This window comes from Colias croceus, chromosome 22, assembly GCF_905220415.1.
Source record: "Colias croceus chromosome 22, ilColCroc2.1".
NCBI classification, from domain to species: Eukaryota; Metazoa; Arthropoda; class Insecta; order Lepidoptera; family Pieridae; genus Colias; species Colias croceus.
In genome coordinates, this window is record NC_059558.1 from 6,265,956 (window position 1) to 6,289,521 (window position 23,566).

The 23,566-nt window shown below is 32.4% G+C and overlaps 3 protein-coding genes across 13 annotated transcripts in view; 1 reads left to right on the forward strand and 2 right to left on the reverse strand.

Annotated features, from left to right (window-relative positions):
• LOC123702026 (kinesin-related protein 4-like) overlaps positions 1–23,566 on the reverse strand; it is a 37,889-nt gene that overhangs the window by 12,346 nt on the left and 1,977 nt on the right. For 2 of the 6 annotated variants that reach the window (XM_045649676.1, XM_045649671.1), the window contains exons 1-2: positions 3,059–3,216; positions 2,418–2,419 (exon numbers count right to left, since the gene is read on the reverse strand). The exons of 1 other annotated variant lie outside the window; for it this stretch is intronic. In XM_045649676.1, the coding sequence (XP_045505632.1) occupies positions 2,418–2,419; positions 3,059–3,128 (72 nt within the window). In that variant the 5' untranslated portion in view covers positions 3,129–3,216. Of the gene's footprint in view, positions 1–2,417; positions 2,420–3,058; positions 3,217–23,566 lie in introns of those variants that run through there. 3 more of the 6 variants (XM_045649677.1, XM_045649673.1, XM_045649672.1) reach the window with 2 other exon arrangements.
• Positions 6,471–23,566, reverse strand: part of LOC123702028 — a 28,512-nt gene continuing 11,416 nt past the window's right edge. The window contains exons 1-8 of one of the 6 annotated variants that reach the window (XM_045649681.1): positions 23,237–23,278; positions 22,907–22,991; positions 22,259–22,333; positions 20,694–20,765; positions 13,975–14,044; positions 11,607–11,681; positions 10,145–10,190; positions 6,471–9,869 (exon numbers count right to left, since the gene is read on the reverse strand). In XM_045649681.1, the coding sequence (XP_045505637.1) occupies positions 7,189–9,869; positions 10,145–10,190; positions 11,607–11,681; positions 13,975–14,044; positions 20,694–20,765; positions 22,259–22,333; positions 22,907–22,991; positions 23,237–23,240 (3,108 nt within the window). In that variant the 5' untranslated portion in view covers positions 23,241–23,278 and the 3' untranslated portion in view covers positions 6,471–7,188. Of the gene's footprint in view, positions 9,870–10,144; positions 10,191–11,606; positions 11,682–12,705; positions 13,112–13,974; positions 14,045–14,791; positions 14,893–20,693; positions 20,766–22,258; positions 22,334–22,906; positions 23,057–23,236; positions 23,279–23,566 lie in introns of those variants that run through there. The other 5 variants (XM_045649679.1, XM_045649682.1, XM_045649684.1 and 2 more) reach the window with 5 other exon arrangements.
• LOC123702027 overlaps positions 14,379–23,566 on the forward strand; it is a 28,731-nt gene continuing 19,543 nt past the window's right edge. The window contains exons 1-9 of the mRNA XM_045649678.1: positions 14,379–14,511; positions 14,769–14,923; positions 15,372–15,512; positions 15,708–15,789; positions 15,934–16,029; positions 16,235–16,452; positions 18,891–19,116; positions 19,262–19,377; positions 19,699–19,947. Coding sequence (XP_045505634.1) covers positions 14,379–14,511; positions 14,769–14,923; positions 15,372–15,512; positions 15,708–15,789; positions 15,934–16,029; positions 16,235–16,452; positions 18,891–19,116; positions 19,262–19,377; positions 19,699–19,947 — 1,416 coding nt within the window. The remainder of the gene's footprint in view (positions 14,512–14,768; positions 14,924–15,371; positions 15,513–15,707; positions 15,790–15,933; positions 16,030–16,234; positions 16,453–18,890; positions 19,117–19,261; positions 19,378–19,698; positions 19,948–23,566) is intronic.

Here is a 23,566-nt window from a genome sequence, read left to right on the forward strand (position 1 = left end):
TTATATATTAGGAGCGGAGTACTGCAGGTAAAACCGCGGAGCGCAGCTAGTAATAATTAATTCACTAAAGAGAAAAATACTAATTAACAGCTGTAGAGCCATTTTGTTGATATTGTGGGGCAATTAGGTAATTGTTAAGAAATTGTCATTATATTTTTGCTTTTATTTTTATTTATTTAAAAATAAAAAATATTTTTATCCTTCTATATCAAATCTACAACTAATCATAATGTATCATTATTCATTATACATAGGTACAATAGTATAAAACAAAGTCGCTTTTTCTGTCCCTATGTCCCTTTGTATGCTTAAATCTTTAAAACTACGCAACGGATTTTGATGCGGTTTTTTAATAGATAGAGTGATTCAAGAGGAAGGTTTTAGTATGTAATTTATTAGGTTTTAGACAAAGCGGGCGAAGCCGCGGGCGTTAAACTAGTTCAATAATAAAATTAACCAACTGTAATGATAAAATCGATGATATCAATATTGTACAAATAAAATGGGCGTTATTAACGAACGAAATTTTTTATTACGTGTTTTTTATTTGTGTGGTAAAGGTGTGCTATGTTTTGAATATACTGTCTTTCTTTCAAACCACTTTTTCTGAGTAGGTAGGTAATAGGTATGTAAAAAATAAAAATTCACTGCCAAGTTATTATCAAAATTATAGCTGATATAAGATAGGTAGGTATCTAGTGATATTAAATTCCTCGTTTACAATAATCGCACTATGTATTGTATTAATCATTCTCTAATCCTCATAATACAAATATTTAAAACTGGAAATCTTCTTTAAGCTTAAGTACCTATATAAAAAAAACATACATATACCTATAATACCTCAATGACCTATATTAATGTCATAATATTATGTTGTTGTGATCTCCACGCACTCTATCGACTGGGTAGCGACATACGGAAATAGGTTACCTATATAATTAAGTACCTATGATAGGTAGGTACTTAATTATATTTTTATATTTATTTAGCACCGACATAGGTATACCATTTTTCGGAATTAAAAGTAGATTTTTATAATGGCTAGTTCAAATTTCATGAATTGTGATTATCCACAAAATGTAGAATGACAAACACTATAATACTATCTTCTATCTAGTATGTTACCGTTAAAACCTGTTAAAAGTTTTTCTTAAATAGAACCAGTGTCCAATAGTAACTAAATGCTTCTATGACAATTAGAATGAACTCTTCGATTACCTACCTGGATATTTACTAATAATATCAAAGAATGAACTAATGCTCTTAAAATATGAATATCTACCTTATGTAGGTATTCTTAATCAAAACTATATGTACGAAACGACTCATAGCATTTTCATAGCAGATAAACGATAGACATGTTACGTGTATATCGTAATATCAGTCATATTGAATAAGCGCAAAACATCGGTATTCAGTACACATATTATAGAGATTTTGCTTTATTTCAAGTCTAAATTTCAATAAAATTTAATTTTGAAAATAGCATTGCTTGCAGATAATGTAAAGTTTGGATATCATTATGTATTGAAGTGAAACTTTAGAAATGTTCAGAGTAAAATTTCAAGGTCGCGTCATGACAATACCGTCACGTCAGCGAGTAAGGGGACGATTATTAGGTGTATATTAAACGACGTTTAAAGTCTACGGGGAAATCAGTTAGGTATATATTATGTATTTTAAAAAGCTCCTAAACGTTGTTCAGTTTTTTTTAACACAATTAAAATATAATCAATGTAAAACATAAGCTTGTGATACATTTGTACTTCGCAATTCTACCCTTTACCATTAAAGCAAAATAAAAACAAATCAACACAAGGACGAAACAAATCAATACTTTTTGTGTTTATTTTTAACTAGCGGTCCGCCCCAGCTGCGCCTGTGGCACATGTTTATGTTACTCTCATTAAGAACCATCCTCGAACTTAAATTTGGCGATTCATTTTTATAATATAGAAGATATTTTTTTTTATAGTTACCTGAATAAAAAAATAACACAAAATAGTTAGGTACCTTTATATTAAATTGGATTTTTATTATACAACTTAGTAAGTACGCGAAATGGGATGAACTGAAATTGATGAAATTTGATACGTGGATAGATTATAAATATTTATCAGACGTTAATATCTCAACCCGTCCGTAGGGCGTAGTACCTAGGTATGTAATATGTATATTTTTGTGACGTAAGCGTCCGTCCACGTCGTCGTACTTGTGTGATGACTTTAATTTTTACTAGGAATCTCATTCAAACAGCTGATCAAGAATCTTATTAATAAGCATAACATATTTACAACGCATTTTAAAATTATGTTTAAATATTTAAACCGAAAATTCACGATATGAAACACTAACGCGAACACCTACAAATATAACCAAATGAAAAAAACATACCTAATAATATTATACCGTACAACTGTAAATAAATATAACAAATTATTAACATATTCGTTAAATATTTTTGAATTTAATTCGTGTATTTCATGTTGTCAATGTTAAGTTTTATAAATTGTTTGAATATGTACGGTCTATATAATATGTATCTCGATATCTTTATATCTATAGAGATAGACATATTTCACAATATTACTGCAACATACGAAACATGAAGAAAATTAACACTTATTATTATATTAATATAATAATAATGTAAAATATAATTTAAATAGATCATTAAATCCGTTTAGCAAAAGTTTACAAAAAATCAATAAAAAATATGTACCTAACTAAAGTAACAAAACTATTTTATCATGTAGGTAAAACGCAAAGTAAAACGGCACCAGCTGCCAGCACAGAGCGATGTAGCATGTCGACCACGGCGGACGCTTACGTCACAAAAATATAATTATTTAGAAACCCGTTTCGTTGCCTACGCTGGCACGCTGCACGTACAATTGTACTTCATTATCATCACAGCGACGTTTGAGAACGACTGTCTTTTGTATATAACCTCATTTCCGTAACATTATCATCATAATATTTGATGATTTTAACACGCCACACTCTGAATGTCAAGATGCCACTGCAGCTTGTTCAATTTACTATATTTACTTACTTAAGAGACTTCGAGCCGATGAAATGTCGCTAACACGGTCACAATTATGCACACAATTACTATAACACATATAATTTTGCGTTACACTCTCTGATAAAGACCAAATACAATTTTTTACCTACATTCACGCAGAGTCACGAACACGTCGAAGTTTGAAAACAAAATGGCGAAATTCCGCCTTTCTAGTGTCGTGGGGGCATGCGCGAACGGCCGTCATGAGCAAGTGAGGGACAGATGCATGATGCTGTACTCTTTTTACCTTTAGATAAAATTCAAGCGTTGAAGGGGCAGATTGAAGCCCTACTGTTTCATTCGATTTTACTTCATTTCAACAACAGCTTTCGAATGAATCAGATGTTCCTTATATAGTTTTTGTTATTATTTTCCGCGTAAAAATTTTATACTTAACAGAAACATACGTCTCTACATCTTTTTTTTTGCAGTTAAGATTAATAATATTAAGATTGTTGAACTATTTCCATAATAATATTGAATTCTAACGTCACCATATTTACCGTCCTAAAGTCTAAACCTTCATCATGAACCCGATAGGAATCTCAATCAAATAATTTGAAGAGTCTAGATGAATAATTTCTAATAGAACATTAAAATTCACGAGACTGCTCGTTATTTTTTTCGAAATAGGTATAATTTGAAGTATTTCTTCAATGCGACTACCTACCTACCTACGTAAAATGTTTTGCAAGTCAAAACTTTTAAAAGAGGTTTTGTTAATTGTATTAAATAGTATTTCGATTTTAATTATCTAATAAATTATTAAGGTCAGCGGAATTTTCATGAGTTTTATGTTATGGGCTGTAAAAGGTCAGGCAACAGTCGATTGCTTTTAGCCTTCAATTACATCAATTAGGTAGGTATACTTACGTATAGATACTCTAAATTTCATAATGAGGCAATATTTACCATCAATAGAATAGATGATATTCAATATTAAATGTACCTACTTAGTTAGGTACCTAAATTTTCTTTTATTATATAAAAACAGTAGGTACCTACCTAACTATCGGAACATAGGAAAGTAGGTACTTTAAAACATTATAGGCTATTCATATCTGCATTATCTTTGCTAGGATTATTATAGTTTAACGAATAAACCAAGTTAATACGTTGTTCATAGGTAGTAAGGAATGTACTTATAAATTAAAAACGAATTGGGTGTGGATTGAGGCGAACGACGACGAACGACGACAAGCAAGCCGATATAAAAGTGGTTTGACCAATAAGCGTGCAAGCTATGTCTTACGTCATGAACTGTTTAGTGTGTCACTGACTGACGCGACGTTCCTACTATTATAAGGCTATTTATACGCAAAGCGTAGAGCGAAGTAGTAATGAAGAATACATAATCAAATCATTGAGATAATATTACTACGTATGGAGGAGACACCACGAACAAAATCTGTGCGCCATTTTTTTGCTCTAACTAAGTTTTAAAAATTATTATCTAGTTAGGTACATACCTACTTACCGATGAAAGTTATTCCTTTGCACTTTTGCGTATTATTTGTATTATTTGTGCAATATCCTAACACACACAAAGGCATATTTGATGCGTTTCACTTTAAAACAAATAAAAAATGAGCGTGCAGTTACGCCATATGGCGTATGTTGAGCGGAACATAAGTGATGTAGGCGGTGTCATCTCCATGTATATATCAATGAATCAAATAAACATTCCACTGTAACTTCGTAATGCGATTTTTTTTAATTACTGAAATAGTTATAAATATAGTGATAGTAGCTTTTTTTTTATTATCATAACACATCCATTCGACTAAAAAAAATGCCATAATGATTCTGGTTTACACAAAGTCAACCTTTATAATAATTTCAGGAATAATCTGCCTGCAAAAATGTTTATAATATTGTGTTCTTGAGAAATACAAAAATTATTAAAATACCTATAAACATTGCAAAACACTGAGAAATTTGAATATTTTTAAGTTCATTTAGATAAACTTTCTTGTTATTCATTACGACGCAGCGGCCGAAGCGCTATGTCCAGCTGCAATCGCGATTCGCGACGCTATTGACTCCTCGTTAGAAAGAAGCCTAAAATTACAATCATGCGGTATCACAAATAACCTTCGGCCACGGCCCACGTACTTACATAGTATGATATTACATATTTACTTTTTGTATTCAGCGGAACCATGAGAACAAATCTTACTTTCGTACCCAGTTACTATTCCTTAGATACATTTTAAATACTTACTAAAATGGTAACTATTACCTAAAATGTGAATTTTATAATAGTCCATTGAAAAGTTACATTTGGGGTCGCATTTTTTAGAGGACGCAATTTTATTTTTTTGATGTGTAGGGGAATGATGTCCAGAGTGAAGCTATCATCAAGTTTGTGGGGTCGCCACCCTTGTCCCACAGCCGCCATCTTGAAAATAGCGGTTGAAATGGTTTTTACGGTATATCTCATAAACTATTTATCTGATAAAAAAATTGTTAGCATTATTTGTTGCAAATTAAATTCTCTACAACTTTGGTCCCGTAACTTTTTGTCGAAGAACTATAAATAAAAAAGTTATGAGCGAAAATGTTCAGAAATTAGAGCTATTTATATTTTTCAATGAAACTTTTTTTTTATCATTTTACAAGAAATGATATCAGACCATTTTTGTATAGGTATTGTTTTTCGAGGAACAACCTTTATATAGGTACAACATTTTTTCATTAAGTAAATAGCTAAGGTTTTACAGCGCTCCGAAGTGAGTACCTACTATTTTACAGTACTCTTAATTACTATACAGTTACATATATTATGTGTGTACTAATAATAATTTGTCATCAGTAATTGTTTTTTTTATTATAATATTTTAATAATTAATTTTGCAATATTATTAATAATTATTTATTGACCCTTTTTTATTTGCAACAAATAATGCTAACAATTTTTTTTTATCAGATAAATAATTTCAGAGATATATCGTACCTAAAAACCATTTCAACCGCTATTTTCAAGATGGCGGCAGCAGGACAAGGGTGGCGACCCCACAAACTTGGCGATAGCTTCACACTGACACACATCAAAAAAATAAAATTGCGTCCTCTAAAAAACGCAAGGTTAGGCCTAAAAAATGTAACATTTCAATCAATGGACTATAAGTCGCCGAACCCAGATTATTATCTTATATATCAGCTGTCAACTGTGTTATTATATTTTATTGCCATAACTTTAACTCTGTTAAACATCGCCGCCAACTATCATCAAAATCCGTTTAGTAGTTTTTGCTTGAAATAGTAACAAACATTGTATGTCGCAGATAAACTGAAACTTATTTTATTGACGGTATATCAAACCAACACATACACCAGCAGCATAAACAACAGAAGAAAGCAATTTTAACACGTTTGATAGGAAAAATAAAACAACATAAAATGTAAGAATGTTTTTTATGGTTATTTCTGTACATTTCTATATACACATATTTAAAATTTAAGCAAATATATTTTGGAACTTAGCACAGCGCCTTTGATATATTTTTTTTTTAATAACAAATATACAAACTTTTATCAGATGTATTGTAGACTTATAATGAGATAAAAAAAATCTCCGGGTATCCGAAGAGAAAAACTACCTAACTACCAGTCTTCATTAATTATAAGACGTTTGAAGTATGAACATGAAAAATTATTTATTTTTTTCTGAAATAAATAATTTTTCATTTTCAGTAAAACCTTCGATAAATTAAACAATATTTTAAAATTAATAAATTAAACAATTTTTTACTCAATATGAGTATTTCTATGTACTACAGATGCTTGTTCATAGTAATTTTAACTTGTGTTCTAAATAAAAATAGTATGTACATATTTTCTTACTGTATTCTGTAAAGAATGTTATTCGAATGTGATACTCATACAATAAAATACAAATGTATGTCTTTTTGACTAGTGAATTAGTCAAAAGTAAGATTAAAATATTTTCGCGACATAAAATTAGCTAATCAAAGCACATTATTCACTTTGTACTTCTATTTTTGATGTTTACATAAATTGAATCATTTTCATAGGGAATTTTAATAAACATACAGACATACTTACGTCCATGAAACTTTATAACAACACATTATGAAAACTGAATTAACGCTATGTTATGAATTGGAATCCACTGATTTTCTCTCTACCCCTTTCTTCTTTGTATAAGTTTCAATACTATTATTTTCGGAATCTCTATTTTCATCAACATCATCTTCGTTTTCATTAGTGATTTTATTGTTCTGGACCTTTGACGAGTTATTTTCTGAATCCGAAAGCGAGGGCCTAAAGATCCAAGAATACGAGATTTCCTCCTCCAAGTCTAATGGTTTTGAATTATTTTTCCCTTTGTCAAATTTCCCTACATTATCAGTTTGTGTAAACGAATCAGATTGTGATGTGTTGGTTTCATTCAAAGAAAATACGTTACTGATCTTTGGTAGCGTGTTGTCATCCTTCTGAAAGTCGAACTGTTGCTTGTAATATTGAAAATCATTGGTGTAATCAAAACAATCTTTGTGCAACCACTGTTCAAAATTACTGTATTTATCGAACATTTTAGGTTTTTTGATAGCAGATGATTTTGAGGGCTGTGCTTTCAGTTTCTTTGGAGGTTTGGATGTGGTCTGCGGTACAGCCTTTGGGCATTTCAACGCTTCGAACAAATTAGAATTTTTAACATATAGTTGTATTTTCTGTAGGATTTTTTGTATGATTCGTATTTCAATATCCGAGAAAGGCGGTAGCGTACTCGAAAACAGTGCTGAGAGTGAACCGTCTGGTTTCATCCTCAATTGTATCTCGTTTAAACTATCAAGCAGCATATTTAACTTAGTTTCAGTAATCTGGTTTGCGACCACAAATTTATTTAACTCCACGATCATATTGTTCAGAAGTTTCGGCAATGTTTTAAGACGTATCGTTATTAATTTTTCGTTGTCCTGTACAGGTGGAATCGACCGTAATATTGGAGCATCGTTATCGTTAGGTACCATCGTCGGGCTTGATGTCATAAGCGTATCTCTCAGAAGAGATTGCTCATCTGCTGTAGTAACATTTGGTACGATGCTGGAAGATTCGTATTGCGTAGATTCACCATCATTTCCATCACCAACTTCTGCTATGTCAGAGAACACATCCTCATTATCGCTTTTATCAGAAGTTATAACCTCACTTTCACAAGTTATATTCACTTCACATGGTTCTTTTTCCGATTTACAAAGCGTCAAATCTGCACTTTCTTGGGTGACGGTTTTATTCGAATCTTGACTATTATCATCAATATAAACTTTTTGTGGAATTTTTCGTGGAACATAAAACTCATCTTCGTGAACATGCCTCTTGTCTTTAGTTAAGTGCTTCAGACCTTTTCTAGAGTGTTCAAGAGTCAACGGAAGGAAACGCATCATGTTTAACGTAATTTCACGGATTTGTTTAAGCTCTTTGGCTTTATGTTCTTCTTCACATTTTACACATATTATTGGTAGATGTTCACCACCGCCATTGCGTATCAAATAATTGATGCTTTGCATTGAGACATTTAAATCAGATAACTTTTTAACATGTTCCTTGTGCATGTGTAAGCAGCAATTTATTATAGTCAGAACCGACGGGGACGATGAAATAATATTATCTGATTGAGTATTTATTATGTGTTCAGAAATAATATCCCCTTGTGTATTGACTTCATACATTTTCTTTTTTAGAGGTAACATATTAACACCTTCCCTATTATTATTTATTACATGTATAACAATATGTGTTATTTCACAAGGTGGCCTACCAGATTCCAATGTGGCAGGCCTATCGTTGTACTTATTTCCATTGTAATGCATAGCTTTTTGTATCAAAGGGCTCATAGAATCTAGATAGTTCGCTGCACAGTCCTTACCACCGTCATTTAGCAAACATTTGGGTGTATCTATTTGCGCCGAAATAGATAAATCACTTATGTTTTTTCGACAACAACAGTCACATTTTCCGAATGTACAGTGATGTATGGGTTTCAAGAACTTCAAAGTATCTCCATCTACCATGGGCCAAAGAGTTTTCACAATAGATTTTCTAGAGAACCAGCAACAAATTTTTACAAATAATGCTTCTGCGTGATCAATATTGCATTCTCTATGCAATACTTCCTGCAATTGTTCATTTTTATCTAACATAACTTTATAATACTCAATTATTTCACTATTATCGTTAATTCTATATGATTCTGCTATTCTCTTCGTAATATTATGAAATACTACAACAATATTGCGGTCTAATATTCTATTTCTTACTGCTTTTATCAAATCGTTATGCTCTTGGTGGATTCGATATGCGAGTGATGAAACTATTAACTCGTTATGATGGCTATCAGGTGGACTATCTGTTATTTCCTCGGACACATCCATAAATTCAACGTCAAGTGTTTCATGTTTAACATCAACCCCATCATCATCATCAATAACAACATTATTTCCATTACAAATGACATTATTTGAAACACTGTTTATAGTTTGTTTGTTATTGTTTACTGTAACTTTAGTATGGATAATTTCTGTATCTTTGATATATATGTTTTCTGTAAGTTTATCAATTTTCATTCTCGTTTTTCTCTTAACGGTTCCTTTAAAAGTGGGTTTACTTTTAATTTCTACTGCTTTACAGAATTTTCGAACACTCAGCTCGGGTAGGGGTGACATGTGTTCTAATCGGGTGGTATACACAATGGGGACTCTGTTAGCATCCAGATAATTGTATAATACTGGACCATTTGAAAAGGGACCCGTCTTTTTCTTTACTTTTGAAGAATCTGTAAAAGAAATTACACTGTTATCACTATTAATTATTTTTATAGACATTTTCTATTTTTAATGAAAACAATACATAAAATTTATCTACTCTAAATTAATTTATCTATCGCTTTAAATATAAAATGCAAATGCGAGACATGCTGGTTGATGCTTTAAAACTTTTTGATATTACTTTTAAAGAACCTAACATAAAATAACATATTAAATATGTAAGGAAAATAATTTAAGACTATTATAGACTATAGGAAAATAATTTAAGATATATTAATCTTACTTAGTTCTGCTATAGGGATTTTATCAATTTCATCTTCACTCGATTCCTGAGAACAAAAACAATAAATTTATATGTATATGGTACAAATTAGTTATAAAAATTATTTTTTAATTGATTTTCATACACAAAGAAATCTTTCTGCAAAAAAATATCTCTCTACATATAAAAATGAATCCCTAATTCCCATGGTCATGGCATGCTTGAAAAATGGACCGATTTCGATAATTCTTTCTTAAATGTGTTCTTTATTGTCAGGAAAATCTTAAAGAAGGAAAGATCGAGAAAATTTAACGAATTTTACACTTCACGGGTTGGACAATTCAAAAACAACGTCTATCTGGTCAGCTTGTATTACATATTTAATTAAACACATACCAACATCATAGTTTGTTTAAAAACAAACAATCTACTAACACAGTATCTACTAACTACCTATAAAGATATTAACTACCCCTGTTAGTAACCTAGCAACCAAATAACAATGAGAAGAAATTGTTTTGGTCTCTCTTCATTAATTATTCTATGAGAAACGTCTGGAAATTACTTTCGAAATTCCAAATACTAATTGACATGGTGTATTTAAAAAGAAAACAAATATTTTCGAGTCCAGTGTTTGAATATGGTGTAATATAGTAAATATATTAGATCATGAAGTTTGAGAGTTAAACAGGTAAGTTAGTCTATATACATATAACATTGTTTAACAATATGTAGATTAAAAAAAACGAATAGTAATACATATAATTCAGTGAGTCTCAGTTACACTTTATTACAATTTAAAATATTTATAATAGCTTTTCCTGATTCCAAATGAGTAGTGCTAAAATACTTGTTCATGCATATCTATAGTATTTATGTAGTTTTTACTTCAAATTTAAATAACAATTTGAATTTGAATTCAATACTTGGCAATTTATTTGATAACAATTCACAAGGAATTTATGTTGTTTATAACTATTTCATCAAATCTATGTTACATTGCAATATGTGCACTGTGTTTAATTTGATCAGTGCGTGATCCTAGTCTCAACTAATGTAATAAAAAAATAATAATAAAAATATATATTTATTTATCAAAAAGAACTTGAATATGTATTTGTGTAATTTTTGGAAAGGAATAGGATCCAAAAGTACTGAATTTATTTAAAAAAGCACCAGCAAAGCTACATTGTTATTTCCATACACTACATATAACTTTATTTGTAAAAAATAAATTTGCACATCACATATTGTAAAGACTTATTTAATACTAGCTGTGCCCCGCAGTTTCACCCGCATTGCTTGACTCCTGTTGGTCTTAGTATGATGATAGCCTTCCTCGGTAAATGGGCTATATAACACTGAAATAATTTTTCAAATCGGACCAGTACCTCCTGAGATTAACACATTCAACAAACTCTTCAGCTTAATAATATTAAGTATAGATTATTTATTAAATCTTATTGTATTACTAAATACTTACATTGCCCTCAGAATTACTATCACTCGGTTCAGCCCTTGATATATTAAATATTGCCTCATGTGTTGTATTCATATCCTGAAAGAAAACATAAGAATATACACTAAATATTTAATTATTTATTTCTTCATTCTTATTTAATTTCCGAATATATAAAGATGAATCCCTATTTCCTTTAACCACATGACTTGTGAACATCTCAGAAGTCAGAAGTATCTTATGAAAGAAAAACTTAATAAAATTATGTCAAAAAATCTAATGCCATTCTTCACACAGTTTACAGTTTGAGCGAAAACAGGACAACATCTGTGGGTTCTGGTATGAATAATAAATAGCGTTCCTTAGAATCATTAAATTTCATGTCTTTACAGTTACATCAATTTTTTAAATCTTTTTTGTTTTGATCTGTCTCCATCATGCTTGGGCTAACGGCATGTTGGACATATCATTATTGGCATGCAAGGTATGTGACGTGTGTCACATCCTCATTATAACAATGTTGTCACTGTGGGCGGACTGAATCTTGAGGTATTTTTAGTTTCAGTTGACATGCTTGATGATCTTCGCCCATAAGTGTCTGGGCAAGGGCTGGTAAATGTTAAAAATACTTACCTATGTAATGACGATTCGAAAGTGCTATTAAATAGTAGTCTAATCGAATAAATGAATGTTTGAGTTGAGTTAAAAGAATATTAGGGTGGTGCACTAAGCGGTCTTTATATGACTTTGTGTAGCGTTGGATCTCTTTTTTCACAGTAGGGATTCTTAAGTCATGGTGACAGTTACATCATGATATTTATTATTTTATTTATACAACAAGAAGCCAATTAATAGTCAAGTCATTACAATTTATACAATTTAAGGAAATGTCTGAACTCTCATACGAAGCTTGTGTCCCTGCAGAGGGAACATATATTGTCTATGTTAGATCGAAATTCGAAGGGGAAACAGCTTGGAAATCATATAACAAGGAGTAAAAAAAATTAGAAAACAGACAGTTAGAAAATATTGACTTAAAATAAAAATTGTCGGACCGAGGGATTGATATTTAGTTTATCTGTGCAGTTAATACACTCATATACATGATTGTCATTAGCCTTACCACATTTTCAAGTCGCCTACTTCGCAACAAAGAATTTATTATTATGAATTTATTAAGTCTAAACAACACGGTCAACTTTTCAATTATATCTCCGTAGGTGCCATTGGATTCATCAAAGCATATAGCAATAAGTTTGTCCCTTTTTCTTTCAGCTTCTTGGGCTGTTTTTGTCTCAAAATAAATTTGACGATAATATATTTGGAGAACAGCTTTTAACTTGGGCGGTGGACGTTTAGGGTACTTTTTTTTAAATAATTCGAGCGCACGTTGAATGCTTTTGCACTTTTTAATACAATATATGATGTAGTTTTTGAAAACACTCATTTTAGAAGGTTTATTTAATGAAAAACTAATAATATGCTGACTATTTTAAACAACGCACGACATAGCGTTGTCAATAACATTTGAGAAATAACAAATTGACAATGACAATTGACACTACACTAGTGACAGTTCAATTTTGACATTGGTAATTTTATTGAAATTTATCTAGCGATTCCATAGACATACGAAAAAGAATTTAATAAATCCATTTTTAAAAATTATACCTATATAGGTACAGAATGTCCCAAGTTGGGCCCCAACTTCCCAACTCCCAAGAACTATGAAGTAGTGATATACTGAAGCTAGGAGGAAGAGGCCTAGAGGCCTATCTGAATCCCTCTATGTACCTATGTTATGCGATTTTTCGTATTTTCGGAGTTATTACTTTTTATTTAAATTTTCACCTATCGCCAAACACCATGATATTTTTATATTTTATATAGTGATGCGATTTATTGCTTGACATTTTTGAGTGTTAAAGCTGATAGAAATTTCAGTATGGTAACTTTTACTACCTAACGGTAGATCTTTGAATGGAATAAACAAATGAAATGACAAGAAATATAAAATAACCTTAGATCAATAAGTAGTTACTTATTGATCTAAGAAAATAACCCATTAAGTTCACAAAGGTCCGTGACTCTGTGGGCCGTGACGCCTGCCTTATTATAGCCTGGCGTAATTTTTTGTATGAATATGATTACCACAATATGATGACTAACATTGTGAGATGAGAATTTTATATGTATAGAAATAATCTGACCCATTAAATGTTGTTCTGATTTTCACAGACTCGTTAATGCACACAAAATTTCGTAACTTATTAACTAACAAAAAGAAAATTAACGTACATAGCACATTTCTAAATGCAAATTAATTAGCAGTAATCGATGATTAATCAATAACTAGCAAATACCTAAGTTATAACTATAATTTAATACATACTTCAGAAGCATTTTCAGTTTTGATAAGGTTTTCGTCGGTTGAACGAGCTAAATGTTGCATCAAACGAATCCTGCAAACAAAATAGCATTAATATCAGAATAAATAAATCTAACATATATTATAATTATTTATAGACTAATTAATATTGTGTTAAAATCCGACTAAAACGAATAAACAATTTCTTTTCTTTCATTTTTGAAATCATTTCCCAATCGATAGGGTTTGGTAAAAAAAAAATCATAGCGATAATTACGTATAGTAGATGAGCTGATTCTATGACGTGTGGATATTTAGGTACTCGAGGGTCACGGGTACAACAAACTACGGATTTTAGGAAATTCCTTCCCTTACCATTGAAGTATAAATAGTATTACTGATGATGACATAATGTCTTTCACAGTAAAATGGGAACAACGCTGGGTAAACTATGTTCGTCATCGAGCGTGCCTGCAGTGGGGTCGGTCCTAGATAGGGTGATATCGCAGCCCAGTAGTGAGGATCATACCGTGCTGTATAAGCTGGCAGACTATAAGAAAGGTATTTTGATTTGTTTTATTGGTAAAGTATGTGTAACTGTATCTGTTGCTATATTAAATAATTAATAAAGTTAAAAAAAAAACAATGGCATTATTGTTTTTTTGGCTATCCTTGATTAGTGTTTTTCTGTGAACATAGGGCAATTATACATATATCGTTTTACGAGGATACGCAAATAATGCGGATCTGAAATGGAGTAGTATACAACAATTTTAATTCTGCAACAAAAAATTTTCATCGCAATGAAACATTATTAGGTGGAATACTCTTAGAGACGTACACAAAAGGTGGTATGTCAGCCGCGGAGAAGTTGATCCGCGAAGAATTCGCGGGCTACATGTATGCGGGCGGACGGGGCCGGGTGATCAACAGAGCTGAGTATTTGCGGTGGAAGTTTCGAGAACAGGAACAGGTGATATGCCTGTTAATTGTTGATATTATGTTATTAAAATACTTTATAAATAAGATTTTTTAAAGAATAGAAAAAAATCGATCACGAGGCGGTATACGAAACCGCGTCTTTCGCCTTGCCGGGCGACGTCTGACTTTAATACTATATAGCTTAGACTATATAGTACAAACGTATTATTTGAAAAACTTTATTGCTCTTAATAAATAACTACAACAAAAATTATGATTATAAAAACTTAGAATTGAATATTATTTTGTGATTAGAAAGAATAATTATGTCTTACTTGTCTGAAGGTCACATCAAATTTAAATAAAAACGACTCAGAAATTGCCAAAATAAAAATTTACTGCTCAAGAAGACAGTGTTGCCATTTTTTTAAATTTACCAAAATTTTGGAATATCCTTTTGACGATTAATGACAATTTTCTCCATATAACCAAATATTCAGGTAGTTCTTCCAATCGAAGCGTCGCTATCCCCACACGACCCTTTAGCTAAATGGGAGGACCATACCGCTTGCTGGCAGATGAGTTACAGAGGGGCGCTGGGAGAGTCCCTGTTACATGTTCTGATTATATGCGATACTAAGGTTTGTTGAATATTTTAAAGTTACGTATGTGGCATATAGTTTTTATTATATTTTTAAGTCCACTTGTCACTTTTTTGCGTAAATCTTCAAACATCGCATCGTTGTCATTCGTCATTTTAACTGACAGATAAGATAAAATAACTTATCAAGAATCTGTGAAACTGCCCTAATATAATACCTATTTTACAATTTCAGATTCACACACGTTTAGCAAGAACATTAGTTAAATGTTTTCCCAAACTATCACTAGATGTCGTGGAAGGCGAAGAATATTTAGGTAGGTATATTTAGTTCATTGCTTAAAAGATAAATACATAACTGCATTTCTCCGTTTCTGTATGACAATAATTCGTTTCATTTTTAATTTTTTCAAGCTTCCTAAGTATGTCATAATGTATGAATATTTCGTTTTATTTTGTAGGTGCCAGTTCATTGCATCTTGCTATTGCGTACAGCAATAATGAATTAGTACAAGACTTAGTCGAAGCTGGTGCTGATGTTAATCAAAGAGCCATTGGTGCGTATTGCTACTAATGGAAAATGCTTCTTTTAAGATACTTCCTTTATACAAATATAGATGAAAATGTTTTATAAATGCTTAAATTTTTTAAACTGTTAATTAAAAAAATTTGTTGGGATTGATGTAGTGAAACTGCCTGCAAGAGGTGATGCGCTAATTTTTGTTAACTCTGTGTATTGAACATACTACCTATTGTACATAGGTAGTTTCTTCCTCCCCCGCGACCAACAGCGCGTGCCACCAACCCGCCAAACAAACTACGAAGGGCTCGCCTATTTAGGAGAATATCCACTAGCCTGGGCCGCGTGCTGTGCGAATGAAGCCGTGTATAACCTTCTTTTGGATTCTGATGCTGATCCTGACGCGCAGGATTCGTTTGGGAACATGATACTGCATATGGTCGTTGTTTGTGATAAATTGGTGAGAATATATGGACAAGAAATATATAGTCTATGTCTTTTATACAAGGACAATCCAGTTAAGGTAACGGCACCAGTGGTGGACAAGCATCCAGTAATGGACAAAATAAATATAAAATTTAAATAATAAGACCAAAATAAACGTTATGTAATTTGGCAATACTTAAAATAAAAGTTTGGTTCATAAACTATCAAAATACGACACTTCGTCTTATTCGGTCAAAATGTTTGAAGATGGCATAACTTTGTGTTTAGTTGCTGCGACTCGTTTCTTAGAAGTCCGTTTTTACTAAGGAAATCCTTAAGGAAGTGAGGACACAATTTTGTTTTTAAGAATTTTTGTATAAATCTTAGCAAAATTTGACATTACTTTTATTTATAGTAGTTAAGTGTACGAAATATTACACGATTTAGTATCATGATAGGTTAAGTTGTTTAAATAAAATTCGTCAGTGTCCATAACTGGATTTAATTCTATGGATATATCCATTTATGGACAAATGTCGAAACTAAACTTTTTTTAAAGATATTAATTACATGCGCTTTTCTATATTGTCTTTTCTTTCTGATTAATAATATACCTATCACGACCATTTCGAACACAGGGTTCCAATATTGTACAACAATTGTCCATGACTGGATTTGCTTTGGTTCCTATAATGGACATTGATATTTTTTGTTAAAATTACACTCCCCGACAAATTGGTAATGCAATCAATGCCCTAATAATGGGGATAAAGTAACAAAAGCCGCTGAAGGATTTGAAGTGCCAAGAATAATTTTGCACAATAAACTATCAGTTAAAAGTCCTAAGGTCTGCTCAATGGGTCCAACAACATAATATATATCTGAACATGAAGAATATATTTTAGAACAATGGGTCATTATGTGCTGTGCGACTCGTTCTCGCTTCATCCTCTATCACTGCGTAGATAAATCGCATCCATAAGCGCATTGTAACGCATCTATCATCTCTGATGAACTGTTTGGATAGCGATCCATTCCAATTTAGCAGCAGACAGCGGTCTGCTGCTAAATTCCACCACCATACAGCACACACGCTTAAATTTAATCCACACCATCCTGACAACAGTTTAAAAGAAGCTTTTTGCCTCGTGCTACAATTTGGAATCCATATCGATGGATCGATCAGATCAGAGCTGCTATTGGCGGTTCACTTCACGAGTGTAGCGGAATGCCAGGAAACAGAGAGATATGGTGGAACATCGTGAAGCGGGTAACATGTACCCTTCAAACCTCATGTTGACCACCCTTCACTCTGACTAGAGTGATACGACGAAGAAGAAGAGTTCCCAAAATGGATGGATGTGTGGCAGTACTTTTTTTAGTTATATTTTTCATCCCTGACTTATTGAGTAATAATAGAAAACCCATATTGTTTTTTCTTAACAGACACAACTCTTATTTAACGATGCATTTGTCCAATTTTTTCCTAGAAAATGGAAATTAAGACTGTTTAAAATATTATATAAGTATGCAAAATAATTAATAAATACTATTTTTTATAAATACATCCCAGATTTATTGTATTCCAATCATCATTTGCAACATTTTATTGATAACTATAAGTCTTCTCCAAGTGAAAATAACTGGAGAAACAACTTTAGGTACAGTCCATAAATGGGTGTTCATAACTGGATGTTGTCCAAAACTGGGTGTCCATCATTAGATTTTAACTGTCCAACACTGGTGCAAAAAAGTGGTTTTTTAATTTATTAATAACTTCATTATTTATGCATTGTAATCTTTTTTCTAACAATGGTTATGTTAAACTAACATTGAACTAAAGGTATTCAAAAACAATATCCAATAAAATTAAAAAACCTATGAGAAATTTGCAAAAAACTTGAATTTTTTCCTTAATCTGTACAAGACTGGTGCCGTTACGTTATATGGATCAATTTTTCATTTATTTATTTTTTTACTTAAAAGTATTCGTGCCTTAACACCTAGTTAGTTATAAAATATAAATAAATAAATATATACTACTGCTTTTGAGACCTCCACATATTGAATTAAGTCTGACGTGACTAATTACACAGATGTGTTTATCATATCGTCTAATTATGTAAAAATAATTTCAATTGATAAGTAGTGTAGATACCAAAATCTATATATATAAAACTCAAAGGTGACTGATATAGTGATCTATCAACGCACAGCCCAAACCACTGGACGTATCGGGCTGAAATTTGGCATGCAGGTAGATGTCATAACGTAGGCGTCCCCTAAGAAAGGATTTTCCGATATTCTTACGGGAACGGGGAAAAACGGGGATACACGTACAAAGTCGTGGGCGGAATGTAGTTAGTTTATAAGTTGAACATACATAAAAATTACAAACACACCATTGAATTTTTGTCTTCGCATTTTAAACTACTTTACGATTATTACGAATACCTTTTAATTCTATTCAAGGACATGTTCGGCTACGCCCTCCGACACCCAAAAGTCCCCGCAAGCAACGGCAGACAGAATAAAGCTGGTTTCACACCACTAACGCTCGCCTGTCAGCTTGGTAGAGCATCTGTGTTCAGAGAAATGTTGGAACTGTCTTCTAGAGAGTTCTGGAGGTATTCTAATATCACGTGCTCGGCTTATCCGTTGAATGCTTTGGATACGTTATTGCCAGATGGTCGGACAAGTAAGCAAAATACAATATATTTTTGTAAATTTTGCCGCCCCTCTATGCTTTCACAAGTGTGAAACGTCTCCACATTTATCTTCAAAAAATATAACAGTCATTATTTATATTTGAAATTAAGTTAGTTGAGCAAATAATTTTTCAGATTGGAATTCTGCGTTGTTCATAATCTTGAACGGAACAAAACAGGAACACTTAAACATGTTAGATGGTGGGATTATTCAAAGGCTTCTTGAAGAAAAATGGAAAACGTTCGCTAGGGTAAGTTGAAATATGCGGAAGATTGCGAATGTGTACCCGCATCCCGTCTAAAGCAGCGCGTTGGTACACGGTGGGGTTTTGGTCGGTAGGAATCCGACATAACCCACGGCTCCTTCCCCGGGAGCCGTGGGTATCTTAGGCAAGATTTCCCCACTTGAAAAAAAAAAAAAAAAAAAAGGGTAAGTTGAAATGAACTGATGGTTCTGCACCGTGTATCTATAGAATGTTTATGGTATTTTATTGACATAATGTCTTTAATATACAATTGTCTTTGTTTCCAATTAGTTATTAATTGATTTCTCAAACTTTTTTTTATTTCAGAAAAAGTTCCTCAAACGTCTGATGATACTCATGCTTCACTTGCTCTTACTCTCCGTATCAGTATATTTACGTCACAGTAGTGCAGAAGCAGACGCTTACCCAGACTGGGGGCTCGAAATAACAGACGCTAGGAGTGGGATACGACTCGCGTGTGAACTGGGCACAATAATGAGTACCTTGTGCTATATTATACTGCAGCAAGGAGATGAGATCAAGAATCAGGGCGTTGTCGCTTATATCAAACAATTGGTAAGAAATAGCTTTATATAGCGAAGCCAGTGCGGGGATAAGTAATAACAGACTCTAGGAGTGGGATACGCTATATTACACTGCAGCAAGGGGATGAAATCACGAATCAAGGTGTTGTCGCTTATATCAAACGGTAAGATTATTTTGCTTGTTGATAATAGGAGTAACGGGTTTAGGGTTAGAAAGTTAGACGGAACATGACGAATTAAATTCATTAATATAAGGCCTAGGTCAAAATGATCTTGATCTGCACCCAATCTCTACAATACTTCATAAATTAAAATGTGCGCCATCTAACGCGTACCTGTGCGAACTATTTCGAATACAAGTAAAGTAACAGACATGGCAATACAGTAAATATTTTTTAATTAAATTTTTAATATTACAACCGATATATACTTTTCGTCATAATCAATTGCCGCGAACCCATCGCGACCGCGTAGTCAATGAAAAACCCGCATAGTTCCCGTACCCGTAGGATTTTCGGGATAAAACCTATCCTATGTCCTTTCTCAGGTCTAAGGCTATCTCTGTGCCAAATTTGAATTAAAACCATGCAGTACTTTTCCAGATTAGCCCGGTCATACATACAGACAAATAGACAAAGATTCTAAAAACTATATTTTTGGCTTCGGTATCTATTGTAAATCACGCCCCAAGTATTCTTTAAAAAATATTCAATGTAAAGTTTTGACTTTCCTACGATTTTGTTACATGTATAGATATGTATATAGATTAATACTCACTCGTTAATGCTTCTTTCCATTGGTTCTATTTTAATCGTTCCCATTAGGGGATCAGTTTCGTTATCATTAGACCTAAAAATATTATTAAATTTAAAATGCATAATATAATCATCAAATACACACACACCAACTAACCAGTAGTTAAAGTAGGTTTATTTATAATTAAAATCAAATCAAAATCAAATCATTTATTTGCAATCAAACATGGTTACAACACAACAGACAACTTACATAATATAATAACTATAATATGTGGTACATTTATTGTGACATTTTGAACAATGTCTCCTATGCTAGGAAAAAAACCTGTGTTATAGGAGACATTCATCCGTCCTTTGTTACAATTTACCTACGTAAGGATTTATTACTAGGACTATGCAAGTTTTCTAAAATTTATAACGGTATCAAAAACATGGTAAATATTCAATAACTAAAATAAAAATATATATAAGTAAGAAAACATTGTAAATATCGTTGATAGAAGATGGATAGAGGTATAAATATTAAAGAAAGGAAGTGTATTGATTGTGTGTGTGTGTGTATGTGAGTGTGAGTGTGTGTGTGTGTGTGTTTGTGTGTTGTGTGATTTATGTAAGTTTTAAGTTACCTAAATAAGTTTATGGTCTATCAGGTGTTCGCATTCATCGTAATTGAGAGTAAGAAGGAAGTTGTTTATTTTAGACTTTAGTTTTGTTTATTCATATTGTGAATATTAAGTGATTTGTGTAGTTTATTATATAAGAGCGTACTTAGATAGTCGTAATGTCTCTTAGCAAACGCAGTCCTTGTATATACGACTGGGCATATTGGCGGGGGCCGCCTCTTACTCGTATCTGACATATTACTTTTATTTGCAGGAAGAGTTTTGTGCTTGCTCATTATTGTCCGAAATATGTACATTTTGCGCACTGTGAATACATTAAAATCAGTGTAAAGTTGTATCGTTGGGTACCTGAATGGTTTGTTAAGAAGTGCTTTGATCACAGCTCTTTGTGCTCGTTCCGCTTGAAAAATAGTGTTTTTTGAGGCACCACCCCAGGCCGTGATACAGTAACTAATAATTGATTCACACAGTGCGGAGTATACTATTTTTAAAACACCTTTATTTGCGGCACCCTGTATATTATTATGTTTTGAAGGAGACTCATTTGGAGTAAAAAAAAAGTAAATATTACATATCCGAGCTATACTTTCACCCCTTCTCTTCCATTAATCTACTTCACCTAGATATATTAATTACTACACTAGATTTCCGCCAGTTGCTTCGCCCGCATTGTCAAAGAAAAACCCGCACAGTTCCCGTTCCCGTGGGATTTCCGGGATAATACCTATCCTATGTCCTCAGGTCTCAAGCTATTTGTGTACCTGAAGTAAATCCATGCAGAACTTTTTGAATTGAGCTCGTACATACATACAGACAAAAATTCTAAAAACTTTATTTTTGGCTTTGATGTCTATTGTTGATCACGCCCCAAGTTTGATGATTTTATTATATGCTAAGATTATATATTGTATATATACAGTACATAAGTCACCCGGTGCATAGTAAGGTAGAATATACATACACGTTAGAGACGTAAACTTGTGGAGAATCTGTTGGTGTTTCCTGTTGAATACCTGCTCTTTCAGCAAGTCGTCTCCTAAAACATGGTAAAAAAATATTGGTTAAATTTTTGAAACGTGATACCCGAATTTCATTATTTTGAGGTGTCTGATCGATAGAGGGACTTTTCGTGAAAACTGCTATGCTCGCCGGAAATGCGTAGTTTTTGTGAACATCGAAAATGATAATTATTTTTTTAAGGTTTTTTTTTGTACTAAAAACGCAACTTTAAATAAAATCTTAACGCGCCGCGCGCGTCTTCACTCTTCACAGACACTACACATGTGCAATGTGTAAATGTGTTGACGTTCCAGTTCTTCTTAATCAGCCTGTACATAAGTAGGTAGTTTGATCTAATGGTTAAATAAAGTAATAGTGCAATCTTCGGTCGTTTTCTGTGAATACCTACACCGAATGTATATACCTACCTACATTCCTAATACTGTTACATGATGTTATTATAATTATAGCTTATACATATTTAAGTATATGTATTGTAAAACTAAAATAGATTTTATGTAAAATGTCTTGCGTCCTGTTTGCAACAATCTAAAATAGAAAATTACCTGCGTGGGTACTTAGAGTAGGTACCTAAATAATAAATACTCACGTTTGTTTATTCTTTTGTTTTGTGGGTCCACATTTTTTCCTTCGAGCCGAGAGACGTAAACGCTTTTTATTACCTTTTCGGTAATCTGTAAAAATGAGTAGGTATATAGGTAACATATACCTATAATATTATTACTATTAGTATTGTTGTTTGAAAAATGTGTCTGTCCCACACAGACAAACAATACGATAGGTAGGTACAGATAAAAGGCAAGCTAATAGGTACAAAACTATCTAATGTAGGTATGTAACTCTATAAGGAGTTGGTATATTAATATTTAGCTATGTCCCAACTTGGGTCTTGTATAATTATGTGAAAAAATCAACTTACCCATTTTTCAAAACGATGTTTCGTTTTTCACTATACAAGTAGATACCTAATAAAATATTATTAACTCTCCGCCTTTTTCCTTATCACAAAAAAATCGTTGTCCGTATTCACTAGTGCCAGGTTCGTTTCACATTATAAATCAAATATTCTTTCGCAAGCAAAATCAGTGTCCGGTGTGCAAAATAAAATCGTTCGTACTTCGTAGTAAGTTAAACAGAATTCACTAAACAATTATAATTTACGTACGCACATTCAACAAACTCAATACCTACTAACAATTCCCGCGGCCGCGAGGAACGCCGAACGACTAACGAGTTACGAGCCGAACGC